We start from the raw sequence: 20,818 nt of genomic DNA, 5'->3' as shown, positions 1-20,818 counted from the left end.
ATATTATTCACCATCCAAGATTACTGTCCTAAGGTACAGGTTTTCTGACAAGCAAAGTATAATGTGAAAAATGCTTAATTATTGAGAGAAAGCTTTAATGACACATCAAATGTTGACAGTATGTTTTACTTTATATTAACGCATGTTAAAATTATGAAAAGTTGGAAATAATATTCTACTGGCACCACACTCTCACAAGCATTAATTGAATGTAATTGAGAGAACACATGTTCACTGATGTGAGTGGGGAGGTTTCAAGTATAAAAAGTGATAAGGAAATCTGAGGAATTAGAAGTATAAACTGTTTTCTGGCTTTGATTTACTAGAATCAGCTTACTTGATGGAAAATTTATGACCAACGATTCAAAAAGTCATTTGTTCAAAAAGGATAAAATAGAAGCTAGAAATCATACTAGTTTAGTTGAAGCACATAAAAACATTACCCAGAATTTTATAGAATCTTAGAATTAATGATGAATTTGGGGCATGTTTTATCTAAAGAAACAATAAACTACCCCCATTCCAGTTCCCCAAATATAAAAGAGAGAGAGAGAGAAACCTGTAGAGCTCTCTCTGCTTGCAAGGACTGGGACTAGCAGCAGAACATGGAAGAAACATAGAATGACTGGTGAGCTGGGACAGCCGGCCAGCCCCGCCTCGGGCACAGACCCCAGCCGTGAGAGCAGGTCTCTGTAGAGAGGAGTAGAGAACCAAAGGGCAGGGCAAGAGGAGAAGCTGGGACTCAGGGCAGATGGGCGCACTAGGGAGTCAACATGGCAGTGCCCATCCTGTCCCACAGACCGGACCACGCTGCTCCGCTCTGCAGCCTTTAGAGATGGCCCTGTGCACAGGAGTCCAGACCTGGGTGGGTGTGATCTCCTGGGTGCTATGTGGCTGGTCACTGCTCCCTTCCCCAGCGTTTTACTCCACCTCTGCCTGTAACCAGAGCCATCCACTCACGCTGTTTCTGGAGTAGCTCCTCACACTTCTGTGCCTGTTGCCTTTGCTCTCTGTGAATCCTTAATTTCTCTGTGTTCCCTCTGAACCTCTCTCCCTTTTTCCCTGTTTCTCCTGTTGAAGTCCTTGGCATGTCACTGGTGTTAGTCAAGTCAATTTGAAGATCCTGGATCTCACCATCTGTTTAGAAAATTATACTTCGAATTTTTTCTTTGTAAATGTTATGCTTGGGGTTTGTAATTTTTTAATCTGTTTTTAGATAAGAAGTTTTAAAGGATGTCTGTCTACTATACCCTCTGTATGTAGCCTGCTTTCAGAATGAGCAGAGTTATACCAATGTTTAGATGCAGGGAGTTTACAGAATACTTGGGGAGCTCAGGACAAACAAACCTAAGCCGTGAGAGTATGTCCACATCCGCTTAGTGAACCCAGGACAGTTAGGAAAGGAAAGGCTTTAGGACTGGCAAATTAAGTGAACAAAAGCATTAGGGACCACAGTCCCATCCACCTGCTTCACTGGTGTCTAGTGTGAACAGGGAGTCACTTGGAGCTTCTGAGCCCTCTTTGAATGATAAAAAAAAAAAAAAGAATAGTGGTGTTCCCTGTCAAGTAAATATAAGAAATCTAGGACAGTCAGAGAATTCTTATTTTTAAAGTTATTTTGAGATGTTTCTAAAAACATAGAAAGGTTTGATAAGTTTATACAGTTACATAGCAATCCAAGTTCTAGTACTCACCATTGACCAATAACATTGCCATATTTACTTTGATATTTTTGCTAATAAAATAAATGAATTATAATAATACAATAAAAGTTCCCTTTTCTTTGTAGCCCATCTCTAGTTCTACTGTCATGAAGTGAGAGTAAACATCTCATGACTCTTTTTATATTTTTAGGAATAGAAGATATTTTACATATACATGTATGGAAGATGAATAGCACGATACTCTTTTGCATGCTCTAAAAATATTACCTAAGGCCGGGCGTGGTGGCGCACGCTTGTAATCCCCGCGCTTGGGAGGCGGAGACAGGAGGATCGCACGGGTTCGAAGCCAGCCTCAGCTACTTAGTGAGGCTCTCAGCAACTTAGTGAGACCCTGTTTCCAAATAAAATAGAAAATAGGTCTGGGAGGATAGCCCGGAGGTAGAAAGCCTCTGGGTTCCACCCCCAGTACCACCAAAAAAAAAAAAAAAAAAATTACCTAAGGAGTAGCTGTATACTCTTCTTGTTCCATGCAAGTTTTTAAAATATGAAGTTCTGGTTTTAGTCTTTTAATTTTGACATCTAAGTTGTTTGATTAAATTTGCATTTCTGTGTAAGATGGGAGCAAGATGGAAGAGCTCAGTAGTTCAGAAAATTGTGGCCTGAGATGTAGAGAGTTAGAGTTCTACAGGTTCAGTCCCAGCAAGAGGCTTGGGAACGCTCCAGTCTTATCAGTGCTGTGGTCACAGGGGACTTGCAAATACTGTTTGTGTGGAAGTAGGTAAACACACGCACTTACGTCATTGGGTGGGTAGACACACAATATGTGTAAATGTAAGGTTAAGTTTAGATCGTTATGCTTGCTTTCAAATACATGATGAGATGGATATGCTTCTATAATATGCATATCATAAAGAATATTCTTTAGTCATTCCTCTTGGGTAACTTGGAAAAAGATACAGTTCTTTTCATCATCCAAAGAAATGTTACTTTTTTTCTTTTTTTTGGTGTGGGGGGCTTGGGATGGAACCCAGGGGCATTCGACCTCCGAGCTACACCCCCTGCCCTATTTTTTATTCTTTATTTTGAAACCGGGTCTTACTGAGTTGCAGAGAGCCTCACTAAGTAGCTGAGGCTGTCCACGAACTACGATCCTCCGGTCTCAGCCTCCTGAGTGCTGGGATTACAAGCGTGTGCCATCATGTCCGGCCCATCCCTATTTTTTATTCTTTATTTTGAAACAGGGTCTCACTAATTAGTAGCTGAGGCTGTCCTCAAACCACGATCCTCCCATCTCAGCCTCCCAAATGCTGGGGTTACAGCATGCGCCATCAAACCCGGCTTGGAATGTTACCTTTTATTATGATTAAAAAAAAACAAAAACAAAAAACTTTTGTTCTTTTCCCAAGCAAATGCTTGAGATACTTCAGAGATTTATAATGGTATTTTTATCCATGTTTCCTCTTCCTAGACAGACTGTGATCTCCTTGAAGGCAAGGGTAGTTTTTAATCAGATCTTGAATAATCTGAAAAATAATTGGTTTTCACAGAAAGGAAGGACATTTCAAGTCAAAACGGTGCTGGTGAAAAGGAACAGTTTACAGCATTTCTACCTAAGTGTTTAATTCATTAAACAAAGATTATCTAAAATACTCAGGCAACATCATGGGCTATCTTTGTTGTCCATTAATAAGAAAATTCACCTAAGCCAGTGGTTATTAAATTGTAGTTCTGGCTTCAACAGATCAGCATCTCCTGGATACAGAGATGCAGATTCTTGGGCCCCAACTGAGACCTGAGTCAGAAACTCTCTCTTGGCAGAACCTGGCAACCTGTTTTAGCAAGCTTCTTGAGGAGTCTTGTATGCCCAAGTTTGAGAAACACTAACCCAAGCTAATAGTAGTTTATGAAGATTTGGAAGTTCATGGACTTTGATGGCAGAGAGACCTGAATTTTAATCTCATCTCTTTTTTTTTTTATTGGTGCATTGTAATCATATATCACATTGGAATACAAGACTTGAGAGGATATACAAGCACACATCATCCAATTAGCCCTCATCCAGCCCCCATCCCATTTCCCCCTCCCTCGATCCCATGCTTGTTTGGTGATTAACTTTGATATATTTGTTTATGTACCTCCTGCATTTTAAAGAGGCTCCATCCTCCCCTATTCCATACCCTCTGATTGGTCACCTTAGTTGCTTCACTATAGGGCCCTTTCTATAGCTCGACCTCTTCCTGTTGCCCCTTTCCTCCTAGTTTTTGCTGATTAGGGGAAGCATCTGATTTTTATTTTCTGCAATATTTCTCTGTGCATGCCGCGTTGCAAGTACCGATCCCACTCTTGATGGCCCCAATAGTAGCCTGGCTACCCGGTGGACTGATCCAGGCCGCTGCTTGAGCCAGCGAGGTCTGAATCTCATCTCTTCTACCTGTTAGTTCTGTGACTCTTGGTCTATTATGTAATGTCTCTGAGTGTTGAGATTTTTTTTCTACCTACAAAATAAAAATGATGATATTTCTTTTCTTGGGTTGATGTGAGGATTGATTGGTATAATTTGAGTATCTAGTACTATTAACTAGTTCACTGCAGATTTTTGATAAATACCTGCTACTGTCGGTAAATTTTTTTTAGACTTTTTTGCAATTTAGTGTGATTAAATGAAAGTATGGCCCTATTTTTGCTTTTAGATACAGAAATTAAGGATGTGTATGGACTGCATGGCCAAATAGAACACAAAATTGCTTTCCTGAGAACTCACGTGCCCAAGGATGTGAAGCTGATTCTCATCGGCCATTCAATAGGCAGCTATATTGCTCTTAAGATCTTCAAGTATGCCCCCGAGCTCCCGGTGAGTATGCATTAGGAGAGCGCCATGGGGACCTGCCCACATACTGCGCAGTTCCCCTCAGCTTTCCTTTGCTTTTCTGTTGGCTGTTTTTTTGGTTTTTTGGTTTTTTGGTTTTTTTTTTTTTTTATATATAGTACTGGGGTTCCTGGAAACCCTTCTACCTCCGGGCTACACTCCCAGACCTATTTTTTATATTCTTATTTGGAAACAGGGTCTCTTAAGCCAGTGAGGCTAGCTTCGAACCTGCGCGATCCTCCTGTTTCCGCCTCCCAGGCGCGGGGATTACAAGCATGCGCCACAACGCCTGGCTATCTCTTGGTTATTTTTATTTAAAAAAAGAAATATTTCAGAGCAGTTAACTGATAAGACGAAGACAGGAATCTGTTTTAATTGGAAGGTTATTTTTGCAAATATCCTTATCTCCTTTCAGAAGCAAGAAAGCGTATCATCATCATCATCATCACTGGTGGTTCAGTACTTGTCCTTATGGACAGTAATAAAGCCGTAGGTCATTAGTCTGGACCTTCACCTGTTCTGTAGCTTGGCCTTCTTTTTGAGATGTACATTGGTTCTTTCTTTCACAAACAATCCTCTGGTGCCACTGTGCACCAGATATTAAGTGAGACACTGTAGTAATAAAGACCTATCAAAGTGCCTGTGAAAGTGAGTGAATACAAGAGACTTCAAGGGAAGCTTGGGCTTTCACCAGCCAGCATACCACCGACGTGACCCATTGAATGGCTGTGACTCGCAAGCTAATTTATCTCTTCAGTCAGTAAATGTATATTAAGCACTGCCATGCATCAGGCACTGTGCTGTGTTTTGACGACATCCCAGGGCATCATGAAAGTAAGAGAGCCCAAGTCTTGAGCAGCACACAAGCTCGCCAGTGGTGGTGACAGTCGCTGCCTCGTAGCATCTCCCTCCTAGGAATTTGACTTTCCCCCTTATTCCGGTGATAAAGTATCTCCAGCAGGGTCTGGGAGCCCACTGGAATTTGCCCCATTTCCTACTAGCTGGACATGCTCACTTTACTCATGATCGCCCTTGGAAAAAAATACAGCTGTAGCCTCCTCGCTGTGGCTTTTACTAGCCTACGGAGGCTTTTAGTTTTCTCTTATTGAGTAGAGGAAAATACAAATTTCATATCTAAGTGTGAATTCAAGACTGCACTCCATTCATTGTATTGCTGCTCTACTCTGTGGGTTTCCCCTAAATAAGGTGTTCAGGAAAGGAAGCTTTGTTTTTGCTTCTAGTACTTTGTGTGGCTTCTGATCTTTTCTGCCTTTGAAGTCTCCTGGAGCACTGTGGTCTGTGGTTGCTGTCTTTAGAGCGCCCAGTCCTGTCTTTTAGTGTTTCTGCTTTCACAGTCACTGTGAGCTCCAGCTTTAGAGCCAGGACACCCAGGCTACCTCGATACTTGCTGTCTTGTTTTTCTTCGTGTGACCTTGGACAAGTTATTAACCCTCTACCTCAACTTCCTTATCTGTAAAACAGGGCTAATAATTTGTTCTTCAAAGGATTCTTATGAGGAATTATATAAAGTATTGAGAATGGTACCTTGAACTTAAAAGTTCCAAGTAAGCATTATCTGTAAGTGTTGTGGAAACAACACTGGAATCATTGGCACAGTTATGAGGTTAAGCACTGTTGCGGTTCTCTGTCACTAAGCATCAAATTGCCCCAAAACTCAGCAGTGGAGAATGATAACTCGTGTAGGCTGTCCAGTTTCTGGCTGGGTCCTCTGCTGCAGTCTCTCTTCAAGATTGTAATCAAGGTGTCTTACAGGGATGTGGTCTCTGCTGAAAATATAAGAAGAATCTGCTTTGAAGCTCATTTATGTGTTCCTTTAGCAAGATTCAGTTCCTAAGAATTGTTGGGTTGAGGGCCTGGGTTCATCCCCAGCAGTGAGGTGGGGGCCACCTCCTTACCAGGTCAGCCTCTCTAGCTTGCTTCATCAGAGCAAGCCTGGGAGCAGGGCCAGGGAGTCCACTGGCGAGACAGAAGTCGTGGGCTGTAACTCATTACAGAAGCGATATCGCATCACTTTTGCTGTTGTCTTTTGTTGGAATTGGCACTACGTGCAGCCCACGGGCAAGGAGTGGGATCCTGCCGGGCATGCGTTCTGGGAGGTGAGGCCATTGGAGGCCATGGCACAAGCTGCCTAGTCACCACGGTTACATTTCCCCTGTGTGGTGTGTAATAAAGTCAATAGACAGAAGGATAAACATATAATTAAAATAGTGAATATATTTCTTGCTATAGGCAGTGACTTGGTTCTGTCAAATAAAATACAGCCAACTGATAATAAATATAATTTTGGTTATTAGTTGTTCCCAGTATTTTTTTTTAATTTATTTATTTTTATTGGTGCACTGTATTCATACATCATAGTAGGATACATACTTTTGTAGACATACATGCACACTTTTCCCAGTCAGCCCCCACCCAATCCCCACCCCATTCTCTCCCTATCCCTCCCTCCCATGCTTGGCTTAGTAGTTGACATCTAGTATTATGGCAATTTATCTAAAATTAAAAATGATAATCTCACATAACAGTTTCATTTGTCTGATACCAAGCTTTTGATGACTTAAAGATAACATTTCAATATTTCTTTTTGCTTTCTTTCTTACCAGAGAATATTTTTTTTCTATTTTTTAGGTGAAACTATCATATATTTATATATTTATTTTTCAGAAAAAAATCTATCCTAATATGGAATATGGACTCTAGGTACCCAAAACGATCTTGAAAAAGAACAAAGCTAGGAGATATATATTTTCTGATTTCAAACCATATAAAGCTACAATAATTGAAACAGTGTAGTACTATTCTAAAGGCAGATATATAAACCATGGAAGTTAAATAAAAGCCTAGAGCTAAATTCTTCCCTATATTGTCAAGTTATTTTTGACAAGGTTTCCACAAACATTTGGTGGTGGAAATATTAATCTTTTAACTAAATATTGTTAAAAAATAATAATTACATGGAAAAGAATAAAATTGGACCCTTACCTAATCCCATATACAAATATTAACTCAAAATAGATAATAGACCTAAATATAAATCTTAAGACTATAAACTTTTAGGAGAAAATCTGGGTCATAAAACCTCACAACATTGAAATTGGCAGTGATTTCTTGGTTATGATTTCAAAGGCACAGGCAACAGAGGAGTATACAAACTCCCTAAAAAAAAAAAAAAATTGTATATCCAAAGACAATGTACACAGAGTTAACAGTTACTAATAGAATGGGATAAAATATTTCCAAATGCTATATCTGAAGGTGTATTAATATTCCAACTAGGAATCCTAAAAATTAACAACAATAAAGGCAAACAATACCCTTTAGAGATAGGTAAAAGACTAACATAAATAATGAATCTCCACAGATAACCAATCTTAGTTGTCTGTTGGATGGAAAATCTTGTTTCTCTAGTTCTGGAGTGTGTTACCTATTTCTTCTTTGTAGTTAATCTCTTTGAGTATTTTCTCTAGTGCTGGTTTTGAAGACATAAATTCCTTCAGTTTCTGTTTGTCATGGAAGCTTCTTATTTCTCCTTCTAATTTGACAGAAAGTTTTGCTGGGTAGGAAATTTTTGGCTGGAAGTTGTTTTCTTTCAGAGTTTGGAATATGTTACTCCAAGCCCTTCTGGCTCTCATAACTTGGTTTGGGAAGTCTGGAGTGATTCTAATTGGTTTGCCTCTAAATGTCACTTGGCCCTTTGCTTTTGTTGCCTTTAAGATTCTCTGCTTGGCTTCCACATTGGTCATTTTGACAATTATGTGGCGTGGGGATCCTCTTCTCCGATCCTGTCTAAAGGGAGTTCTATAAGTTTCCTGGACCTGTGTATCGACCTCTTGCTCTATGTCTGGAAAATTTTCTGCTATTACTTCCTTGAAGAGATTGTTGATCCCTTTGGTTTCACTTTCTTTTCCCTCCTCTATTCCAATTATTTTTAGGTTAGCTCTCTTAAAATGGGCCCATATTTCTTCAATATCAGATTCCTGCTGTCGGATATTTTTTTCTAGATTAGAAACTATGCGTTCATTTTTGGACTGCTCATCTTCTAAGAGCGAGATTCTGTTCTCCATGTGTTCTAATCGGTTGTTTGTGCTTTGAATTGAGGCCTTTACTTCATTAATTGCATCCTTTATCTCTTTTTGGCTCTCTCTGAGTTCTTTTCGAAGCACCTCTATTATTTCTACAGTTATTTTCCTGATTTGATCTTCTAGAAATCTCTGATTTTCAGTTTTATCGGGTTCTGATGTTGTGGGGTTGTGGGCATTAATTGCTCCAGTATTATTCCTTTTTCCCATGATTTAGGAAGTTTGTGCCTTCTCTGGGTTCTTCCCTTTCGTCACTATGACTTCACTTAAGGTGCTCTGGATCTCGAGTCAGTAGTATCTCAGACCCCACTACACCTTTACTGGGTTTTATCACAGAGTCTCCGACCCAGAGAGTCGATAGAGGCTGCTATAGACTGTGGGGGGTGCCAGGTTGCACGTTCTCCTATGGTGTGATATCTCTGCCACCGCCCCTCCCCCACTGGGTCAAGTCCCAGGGAGTACAGTACTGGGATTTGACTCACTGTTCTTGAGTACGCAGATGTAGCTGTACTGAACTCGTTGAATTCTCTGTTGCTGCCGCCGGTGGCAATATGGCGCCGCTGCTACGCCCTCGGCTGTGGGGCTGGTGTTTTTCTTCTTGGTTTTGGTTTCCACTCTGAATCCCTGCAGCGTGTGCTGAGCTCGGCCACTGGGAACTTTAGATGCTCTCTGCGCGGAGAAATCCCGCCTGGCTGTTCCGCAGTGGCTCACCTCGGCTTGCTGTAGCCGTCCCGTGAATTCGCTGGCAGTATGGCGCTGCTGCCGCCGCGTCTGCCGCGTCCTCGGGCGATAGGCCGGTTATCTCCTCTGTGGCTCTGTTCTCAGTCCGCTTTCTCTCTGGAGCCTGGTGATTTTTTGTTTCACTGGTGATGGTGTTTTCTGGCTATGAAAGGCGCTGATTTTGTGGTAATGGAGGTTTGTTGTTAGCGGGGCTCTTAAGCCCCGCTTTTCTCGGTCGCCATCTTCCCGGAAGTCCTCTGTTCCCAGTATTTTTTAAGCTTTAAGCATATTAAAAAGGCTACACACATATTTGAACTAATAATAATAGCATTGCTATTCTGCGGACACAGGGAACAATATTCGTCTCTGAGCTCATCACAGTGTGTTAACTTCTTCCCAGATCTGTTGTTTTAGGTTATATTTGTTTGCCTCAGATTCATTCTACACATGATATCTACTTTTGTTATGTGTGTATATGTGAAAATACATGTTCGACACATTTGTTTTGAACCCTCTTTCTTTTGGGGGGGGGGCTTGCCTTCACAATGTCTGTCAAGAAAGAAGTACTATTTACTTCTGGATAATGTACCTTCTTGTACCTTCTCCAACTTCTTAACTTTCTAATTATTGTCCTGCTTTTCTGGGTTCTTGTTCTTACAAGAATAATAGTGAACAGGGTTGAGGGTGTTCTCCAGTGGGTGGGGCAGTGGTGTAGAAAGAAGGAAGGAAATGAGGAGAGAGTGAGGGAATAGGGAAGGAGAGGGGGATCAAGGGAAGGAAGGAGGGAGGGGATAAATTAGTGGAAAAAAAAAAAAGAAAAATATGAACCACGAGCTTAACCTAGTCTATTTGTGGAGATATAACTCATTTTATGATCGTAGAGTTTTCAGAGGACATGTGAAACTATTTTCTCTTCTTAAAAGAGTATGTGCTAGAAAATTATATGTGCAATAAATTGTCCATAAAGGGTGCTTTTGGGGAGGCTCTGTATGATTTTTTTATTATCTGAAAGCTTTATCTGGTTTCAGTTAACTACATCATTGCAATTCTCCCCCTGCCCCCCCCCTTAAACACCTGGGCCAGTTAATATTGTGGTGTGATCCCTGCTGAAGTGTTGAAATTTCAGTGTGTCTGGGCTACTCTAAGACAACACAGTGCCTGCATGCCTGAAGTTAGCATGACACGCTCCATTTGAGATACATTTGACAATCAAGTAAGTGTGTGTAAGCCAGAGTGTTGCAATCCCTAATCATTTTGCCAAAAATAAGCTAGCTGTTATGTTTTATAACATATGAAGTGTGATAATAAGAAACTTGTGTTTCCATCTCTTCTGTTATTTTTACTGGAATTTTTGACTCCCATAAGATTTTGAGGTCATATTTGTAGTTGAGTAGCTAGTTTATTTGATTTTATTTTGGTTCAGTTCTTTGCAGTATTTTTATAACTAATTATAGGCAACTTTGGTCTTAAATCATATTAAGAGATTTATTCCATATGTCAGATATATTGTCTGACCTGTGTTTTAATATGGTACTTAAAAATTTTGTTTGACACATAAAGCTATAGAAATTCTTCAGATATTTTGACAATACTATCTATAATGGGGAATTTAAAAAGAAAATATTAATTGGAAGATGACTAAGTAGTAGCTTTCATAATTTATAATAGTAAGCACAATTGCTTTTACACAACAGGCTTTTAAAACCAGAATGGGCTTTAGAGACAAGTTAGCCCCACATTGCACTTTATAGTAAGAAGTGAGAGAGTCTTTGCCAGTGTCCAGCCTTGGCTCTGTCTGGATCCTGCAGTGGGGTACGCGTATGCTAGCTGTGGGTGTAAAGAGGGTCTGAGAAGGTGTCTGAAGGCTCTTTCAGCTTTTGAATGATAGCCAAGTCTGTGTGTCTGATGACCTGCCCCTGCAGTATGCACAACTGTGATTATATTACTCCTTCTCTTACAGTTTGAGTAGCAGGAGCCTCCCCCCCCACCCACCCCCACCGGTGCTCTGGCAATTTGGGGTTGGGGACAGATGACATGGGAAGAGAAGAGTATTGGTCTTGTCCTCACTCTTTCAAATCTGCTTTTGCTCATCAGCCCTCTGTATGTTAAAAATGTATCATCAGATTTTGCCAGTAAATCATTTGCAAAAAACTGATGATTGGGAATTTACCTGGACTCTTCACTGAGCTGTGGTGTAAACTTTAAGTAATTAACTTTTATTTTTTTCTAAGAATGTATATAGCTTTTAATGATAACAATTCCTTCCCTTGCAGATATATCAGATCCTTTGCAAAGTCTAGTTTTTATATCATTTGGCCTTCCTTTAGGAAAATGTACAATACTATGGAGCTTCCTTTGTCTGTCTGGTTGGCAAGAGCATCTTCTCTATGAAAGTTCCAGGTTGCTTAGACTCACTCCTTTAAATGCAGGACTTTTGTCCAAGTGTATAAAAACCTGTTTAAAATATATTACTTGTCTGAATGCATGTTAACTATAGAGGAGTGTTTTCCTAGTGATTCCAGGGCAGAAACAATAACACTGTCATTTTGAAAGCTAGAATAAAATGTGGTCAAAGATTTTGCTTATGTCCTGTAATTTCTTAAATGATTGGCTTTTTTTTTCTTTTGTATTGTTTTTCTATCTCCTCCTTCACTGTTAGGTGCCATTTCCCTACTTATTGCTACTTATCTACTAAGGGTGGCTAGAAAACAGATTGCTGTGTTATAATTTGTCTTAGTAAGAGTGAACAGGTCCTAAATAAAGAAACAAGAGCTAAAACTGACAAAATTAGGTGTATAGATATTATCACTCCGAGTCTTTTTTCTTTTGTTTCCTTTGGGATCCTCCCTAATAATAAAATTTGAGTGTCTTAGGTACTTAAAATTTTAGAGACTCAAAACATGCTTCAACTATAGTGAGAAGCTTAAAAAACTTCTAGAAGAGCTGGAGTAGCATGTTAGATCATGTATGTGTTGTTTCAGAAATCCAGCCTATCTATATTAGGAGAAAAATAAGTTTACACGTTCTGCCAACAGTGAGCTCGAGACTATGGTGTGCTCCACTATTTTGCCAAACCTTCGTGCGTGCAAACAAAGTTAGACAGGTTTGTGAGAAACGTTCCTATATCATCACTACATTGGGTTCAACAAAATCATCATCTAGAGGATGGGGAGGAACAAGAGAATGTGCTTATCATAGTAACTGTTGCCCAAGGCCTGTCCCTAGATTGAGTAATAAGATATGGAAGGCAAAATGGGGGCGTACTGTGAGGCTCTGGATGTGTGGAGGAGTGAGGAATTCTCCAGCTGGGAAGATCAGAAAAAAAAACATGGAAGAGCTTTTTTAGAACAAACTACTTGTTCTAAACAAGTATTTGAATAGGGGTAATGAAGGGTGCAGTAGTATCTAGAAGTAGAGCATCTCATTGTGGGCAGGTCACTACGTATTCGAAGAAGTGGGAGCTATATGAAAAAAGAGAACTGGTGTGTATCACCAGAGAGCAGGGGGTGTTTTGACGATGTTTCGGGGTAGCATGTGTTGAGGGCACCGTCAGACATGAGAACCCAGGCTGAAAGCCTTTTGCTCTCACTTCCTGGACATCAAGCAGCCACAGAAGATCTCTGATGATAACAGCCATGCATCAGATAAGTTCATCTGTCAGGGAAAGGGAAAATGAAAGGGGGAGAAAGAGAATGTAGGATAAAAGGCAAATAACCAGATGATAGGCAAGTTACTAGTCTGAATGAGAAATAATGAAGGCTGTATGGAATAAAATTGCCAAGAGAACTTGTTAAGAGAGAAAAGAAAGAGGGTACAGAAGTGTATTATTGGAATGCCTTCATGTGGTGTTAAAGAGAATGGGGAAGAAATAGAGAAAAAGACAAGCTATAATAATTTTTCAGATTATTGTCTGCAGTCATTAGTGGATCCTGAATTTCTTCTTGAGTTGCAACCACTGGATCAGTCAAGACAAGAGTAGACTGTGCCAGGGTTATTGGCTTTAACAACCAAAGTTTGTTTCTTGTTTGTGATACCCGTCTTCTGAGTGTAGGCTGTCCCTATGTCGTTTTTTGAAAGCAGTCTTACTCCAGAACCCAGACTGATGGAGTAGCTTCTGCCTGGGATATTCTGGTCTCATAAAAGGGGACAGGAAGAAAGTAGTGAATTATATGCTGTATTTTTAAATCTTTGATAGAAGTGAGTTATCACTCCTCAAACATTTCATTGGACAGAGCAAGTCACATGACCAAGTCTGCTATCAGTGAGGCTGTCAAGTAAAACCCTCACCACAGAAGAAAAGCATATGTTTGTGAATAATAAAACAATACCTTAAAAAACTAGAATAGAATTGAAAACATATTGTAATAAAGGTATATATTTATGAACACTCATATCACATTTTGTAAGTGTGTGCTAATGTTAAATTGCGGTGTGGAAGGTATATCTTACTGTGAGTCCAGATTTTTTAAAAAGTTTAAAAACCATTAATTTGGAATAGAGTACACCACAGAAGGCAAGAGAAAAGAAACGAGCATGTCAGAAGGATGTAGTTATATGAAGGATTAAGGATGGCCAAAGATTCTTTGCCATTCCTCTCTAAAGAAGTAAAGTGTTTCCTTCCCCTCTTTGAGTAAATTCAAAGGGCCTCTGACCTGCTTTCACAAATAGGGTGTCACGGATATGATGCTGTGGTATTCTAAGCCCAGGCCTTGGGGTCTGTGACCTTCTGTTTCTTCCCTCTTAGAAGCCATCTACCATGTAAGACACCTCCTCACTGACCTCCTCACTGTGAGGAAGCCCAAGCTGACCCCATGGGAGGATAATGAGGCAGCAGACATAGAAGTGAGAGTTTCTTGAACCTTCCCATTCCATCCTATCCACCACTGAATGCAGCCAAGCAAATTATCCCAGCCCAAAGCCATTTGGAGCAGAATTGCTGTCCAGATGAGACCTGTTTGAATTCCTGACCCATAAAATCATGAGGGAAAAAAATTCCTGTGGTTTTAAACCATAATTTGGAGATGGTATGTTATATAGCAATGGATAACTGAAACAAGGTAACCGTTGAATGTAATAAAGGTTAAGAAGGATGAGGACTTTGGGCTGGCATTAGTAATTGGAGAGTCATAGATGACCTTGAAGAGAACATTTTAGTAAGACAATGGGAGGAAGAAGCTGCAGGATGTTAGGTGGTAAAATAAACAGATAGCGATCTAGGAATTGTCCAGTGACTAGGAGAAGACAAGATGGTAAGGTAAGGAAGAAGCTGGTGAAGGATCATTATTTCTTACAAGTGGGAGAGAATTTAAAATCAGCTGAAGGGAGTGGCCCATGAAGAGGGAGATGTTAAAAATGAAGGAGAAATCGGAACATTTTTTTAGCAGGTTTCCTAATTTTGCATCCTTGCAAAAAAATTTCTCCCAAGGAGAGGGCTAGCTGACTTATACTGGCTCTCCATTTCAGTCTAGAAGCCCGAGTTAATTTTCAAATTGCTGTTATCATCATTTCTACCAAACATTCATTTGAAATTTATAGTACATGTTCACATGTGACAAGGTCACTTAACAACTTAATTTTTTCCCATCCTATACATGACACTGAGATTATGAGGAGTTATGTGTCGAACTAGTAAGTGAGAACCAGGACTGTGAGTTCTGCTTTCCAAGTGAATTAAGACAGATTTGGTTATAGATGACTAGTAAGTTACTTGCACAAACCATTAAAACCTGGTTGGCCTTAATTTAAGATTTCTCCTGTTGTCTCTTTAATGCTTCAGTTCTTCAGGTACACAGGAGGGTTTTAGTAGGAATTGGATAAATGCTTTGGGGGAGCTCAGAGAGCACCAGGAGACATGAGAGCCTGTGTGAGTTGTGGTGCACAGGACATAAAGGGGTCGGCCTTCAGGCCCAGGCCAAGAGAGGAGTTCAGCTGCACAGACAGTGGATCCGAACCCCAGAATTGAGCTGGGAACAGAGGGGGATGCTAGAGTGGGAGGGAAATTGGAGGATTCAGCAAACACAGTGTATAATCATTTGGCACCTGTCTCCATGTGACCCATTAATGAACCCTGGTGTTTAAAATCCCCAGAGGTCAAGCAGCTAACCCCTAAGTACTCTGATCTGTGAGTTTCCATTTCAGAAAACCGTAAATCTACTCAGAGGAAAGATTGTATTGAAATAGTGAAATGTCACTTTTCCCAGTGACATTTATTTAAATATATTTATCTCTTTCTGTATGTGCACGCACATTATCTTTTCTGACATACCCAGGAGAATACCTTGCTGAAAACTAGACACATGGAAAGTTTCAACTTTTCAACTTCAGCCATTTTTAGTTATCTGCATATTTTTTTAAATCCTGAAATTGCTTTCAAAGTGGAAAAATTATGTGGCCTTTTTTCATCTTTTCATAACTCAAAAACTTTTTAATATATTTTTCTCAAACTTTGTAAAAAAAAAATCACCTTTGGGCTGAAACCAAGCATGGAAAATTTTACCACAAAGGGCTAATTTTTTGGAAAGCTGCAAGAAAGTGAAGACAGGGGTTTATAATAGAACATTCTTCATGCATGTTAATACTTAGTACTTTAATGCATTTCATCTGAGAATTTCTGAACACTTTCAGGTTTAAATATTGAGCCATTTTAATATTCGCGTCTCCATGATATACTGTCAGATGTAGAAAATTTTCCCATCCTCTCAACTCTTGAGAGTTAATGAGATGTGTTTAAAGAGACAGGTAGGCATGGCACCTGGCCAGAGAACGCCTTACACTACGGCCTCACACATTTTGTCACCATCTCTCCCTGGCCCAGGAGTAGTTATGAATAGAATAGATGACATTGGGTTTTGACTCAGAGATCTAAAGCAGCACTTGTCAAAGCAGCATCAGCATCTCTTGGATTTTAGGGGAAATACAGATTCTCGGGCCTCACCCCAACCTATGGATGGGAAGCTCCAGTGTCTGGACTAGGGCAAGTGGTTCTGCTCGAGTTGAGAACCACCAGCCCAAGTGTTTTGAGAACTTGTAACGCTGAAGGCATTGAAGTGCTGTGGACAGTTAAGCCTGCCCTTGCTCTTTCTGCCACACATCAGCTGTCTTCTCACATCATGCCTTAGAAGCGGGGTGGGGAGGTAGGCACGAATCCTGTTCTCCAAAAGAAAGCTCTTTCTGTGTTCATGGGCTCTGGTTCTTTCTCTTACCACCTTCTCCAAAGCACAGAAGCCCCAGCTTCTTCAGAGTATCAGCAAGACATATTAGCAAGATGTATTTTCTCATCTCCCTGAGTTACCTGGATCAGACCTGGGATGGGACTGGAACGTATTTCATTCTCATTTCTTTGAAATCTTAAGTCTCAAGATTTAAGGAGCAAGAAATCAGGTCTGCCAGTGGAAGCTGGTTTGAGCTCTGCTCTTCTGTGTGCAAGTTCCCAATCTTAATGCTTTGCAGTAGTTCCCTGCACTCCAGCAAGCTCCAGTATCTGTGGCATTGTAGCCAATTTTGAGAATATTAGCCCGGTGGAGAAAACCACCAATCTATTTTATGTGAGCCTTCTGTGTAAGAATGGGAAATTTAGGAATAACATAAGTGAATTTAAGGATTTCAGAAGTATTCTCAGCGACAACCTGTCTCAGTGAAATATGCAGCCATGTAAACTGTTAGAGAGGGAAAGGAAAAAATGGTCATCTTTTTTGAATTGATAATTTAAGTTTTTATTACTAAAAATTTCAAACAGAAATAAAAATAATTGCGTAATGAAACCCCAAATACCCATTTTCCAGAAGAAGTGATGTAGCTACTAGTATTTTGTAGTCTTCATTTTTCAGGACTCTCTGCTAAATTATAGCCCTCATGATGCATCACCCTTAACTATTTCATCGTGCATCGTGAGCAAAGGATATCCTCTTATATAAATATGGTGTCATCACACCTACAAAAATTGATGCTGACTTTTTGTTACCATCATTTACAGTCCATATTCCAATTTTCTTTGTCGCCAAAATGTCTTTTTACAATTGGTTATCAAGGTGCTCCTTTAAATGTTTCTTCTCCCTCCCTGATAAAAGTTAAGGTATTTGTAAAGTTCAGGAAGGTAGAAAAAAATTAAATAGGCAAAGATAACTTTGAAGTGGTGGCCAGAGAGACTTCCACAGTATGTACTACACATTGCTTTTACACTGGCATAAGTGGCTTCTTGAAACAGAATGTGAGCCGGGAGTGGGGGCGCACGCTTGTAATCCCAGCATTTGAGGGGCTGAGGCAGGAGAATCACAGCTCGAAGACAGCCTCAGCTACCTAGTGAGGCCCTTTGCAACTCAGTGAGACCCTGTTTCAAAATAAAGAATAAAAACTAAGGCTGGGGGTGCAGCTTGGAGGCAGAATGCCCCTGGGTTCCATTCCCAGTCCTGCAATTAAAGAAAAAAAAAAAATGTGAAGCCAAGCTTGTGGCGCACACTTATAATTGCAGTAGCTTGGAGACTGAGACAGAAGGATTACAGGTTTGAAGCTAGCCCCAGCAATTTATTGAGGCTTTCAGTAAGTTAGCAAACCATTGTTTCCAAATAAAAATAAAATAGGCCTGAGGGTGCAGCTGGCATAAGAGTTCATGAATTTATAAAAGTCATTTTTTATTTTTTTCCTTTTTTAAAATTTTTTATTGGTGCATTATATTCATACATCATATTGGGATAAAAAACTTGTGTGTACATACATGTACACATCACTGATTTAACTCCTACCCAATTCCCTCCCCATCCCTCCTTCCCTTGCTCGGCTTAGTGGTTGACTTCTATATGTTTAAGTACATTGTGTTTTAGAGATTTTCCTCTTCCCCCCTCCTTTCTCCTCCTTTAGGTTGTCTTGTTTGCTCCTCTATAGAATTTGCTTTTTCATCTAGAGTTCCTCCTATGACCCATTTCTCCCTAGCTCTCACATATTAGGGAAAGCATCTGATTTCTTATTTTTTGTGACTGACTAATCTCACTTAGCATAATGTCCTCCAGTTCCATCCATTTCCCCGAAAATGATGTAATTGATTTTTTTTTAATGGCTGAATAAAATTCCATTGTGTACATATCCCACGGTTTTGTAATCCATTCATCTGTTGATGGACATCTTGGCTGGTTCCATAATTTGGCTATGGTGAATTGTGCAGCTATGAACATAGATACACATGCATTAGTTTGGTAGTTTGGTTTCCTTTCTTTTGGGTAGATACCCAGAAGTGGTATTGCTGGATCAAATGGTAGATTTGTTCCTATTCTTCTGAGGATTCTCCATACTCTTTTCCAAAGTGATTGCACTAATTTGCAGTCCCACTAGCAATGCTTTAGAGTTCCCACTTCTCCACATCCTTGCCAGCATCTGTTGTTTGTTTTGAATGATTGCCATTCTAGTTGGTGTTAGGTGAAATCTCAAGGTAGTTTTGATTTGCATCTCTCTGATTGCCAGTGATGTTGAGCATTTTTTCATGCATTTATTGGCCATTTGAATTTCTTCTTTTGTGAAATATCTATTGAGTTCACTTGCCCATTTTGTTATTGGATGCTTTGTTTTCTTAGTGTTGAGTTTCTTGAGTTCTCTGTATATTCTAGATATTAATCCTCTGTCAGAGGTGTAGGTGGCAAAAATCTTCTCCCATTCTGTTGGCTCTCGATTGAGGTTTTTGACAGTTTCCTTTGCTAAACAGAAGCTCTTCAGTTTCATGCAATCCCACGTATTGATTTGCCTTTTAATTTGTTGTGCCTTTGGGATCTTGTTGAAAAAGTGATTATCTGTGCCTATGTGTTGCAGTGTTGAACCTATGCCCTCTTCAAGCAGCTTCAAGGTCTCTGGTTTGATTTCCAAGTCTTTCTTTGATCCATCTTGAGTTGACTTTTGTACAGGGTGAGAAAGTGGGATTAATTTCCAATTTTCTGCATATGGTTAACCAATTTTGCCAACCCCATTTGTTGAACAAACTATCTTTTTTCCAGTGTTTGTTTTTGACCCCTTTGTCAAATATCAATTGTCTGAAAGTGTGTGGACTTGTTTCTGGGTCTTCTATTCTACTCCATTGGTCTATGTATCTATTTTTGTTGTTGTTGTTGTTGTTGTTGTTGTTGTTGTTGTTTTTTCCAGTACCATGCTGTTTTTATTACAATGGCTTTGTAGTATAGTTTAAAGTCAGGTATTGTGATTCGTCCTGCATGGTTTTTGTTGCTGAGAACTTCCTTGGCTATTCTGGGCTTCTTGTTATTCCAGATAAATTTAAGGACTGATTTTTCTATGTCTGTGAGGAATGATCTTGGTAGTTTAATGGGCATTGCATTAAATCTGTAGATCACTTTTGGAAGGATGGCCATTTTAATGATATTTATTCTGCCAATCCATTAACATGAAAGATCCTTCCATCTTCTAATATCTTCTTTGATTTCTTTTTTCAGTGTTTTATAATTTTCTTTGTAGAGATCTTTTACCTCCTTGGTTAAATTTATTACTAAGTATTTTATTTTTTTGTGGGAGATCCTGAGTGGAAGTGTTCTGAATTTCTTTTTTAGTGGTTTTATAGTTGGTGTCCAGGAAAGCTTCTGGTTTTTTAAGATTGATTTTGTATCCAGATACTTTGCTGAATTTGTTGATCAGTTCTATAAGACTTTTGGTTGAGTTTGTTGGGTTTACTTCAATGATTGCATTCTTTATCTCTTTTAGACTCTCTCTGAATTCTTTTAGAAGGTCCTGTATTATTTCTACAGTTATTTTCCTGATTTGATCTTCTAGAGATCTCTGAATTTCTATGTTATCAGGTTCTGATATTGTGGGGTTGTGGGCATTCATTGCTCCATTCTTATTCCTCTTTCCCATGATTTTGGAAGTTTGTGCCTTCTCTGGGTTCTTCTCTAGGTCACTACGACTTCACTTAAGGTGCTCTGGATCTCGAGTCTGTGGTATCTCAGTCACCACTACTCCTTTACTGTGTTGTATCACAAAGTCTCAGACTCAGGGAGTCAATCGAGGCTGCTTGAGACCATGGGAATGCCAGGCTTGGCGTTCTCCCACGGGGAGCTGCGACTATGGTGTGATATCTCTGCCACCACCACTCCCCCACTGGGAGTGCAACAATCTCAGACCCAGGGATACTATCAAAGCTGCACAAGTCCCTGGGGATGCAGTACTGGGATTTCTCCTCTAGGAGCCACAATTTGACTCACGGTTGTTGAGTGTGCTGATGTATAGCTGTTTGGACTTGGTGAACTCCCTGCTGCCACCACTGGTAATATGGCACTGCTGCTACACCTTCGACCGTGAGGCTGGCATATTCTTCTCTGGTTTTGAGCTCCGCTCTGAGTCCCTGCAGGGTGTGCTGAGCCCGGCCCCTGGGAGCTTTAGACAATCCTTGTGCCAAAAAAACTGCTGAATCACACCCGACTGTTCCGTAACTGCTCACCTCAGCTCCCTGCTCACCCCTCTTCTCTGGAGCCTGGTGGGTT

At 40.1% G+C, this 20,818-nt stretch overlaps 1 protein-coding gene across 3 annotated transcripts in view; it reads left to right on the top strand.

Moving 5' to 3' along the window:
* LDAH (lipid droplet associated hydrolase) overlaps positions 1-20,818 on the top strand; it is a gene marked incomplete at both ends in the record, with an annotated part of 80,359 nt that overhangs the window by 16,131 nt on the left and 43,410 nt on the right. For all 3 annotated transcript variants that reach the window (XM_080711232.1, XM_080711231.1, XM_080711233.1), the window contains one exon: positions 4,355-4,515. In XM_080711232.1, the coding sequence (XP_080567358.1) occupies positions 4,355-4,515 (161 nt within the window). The remainder of the gene's footprint in view (positions 1-4,354; positions 4,516-20,818) is intronic.

This window comes from Muscardinus avellanarius (assembly GCF_963383645.1).
Source record: "Muscardinus avellanarius genome assembly, chromosome: 15".
NCBI classification, from domain to species: domain Eukaryota; kingdom Metazoa; phylum Chordata; class Mammalia; order Rodentia; family Gliridae; genus Muscardinus; species Muscardinus avellanarius.
This window is presented reverse-complemented; position numbering and strand designations above follow the sequence as displayed.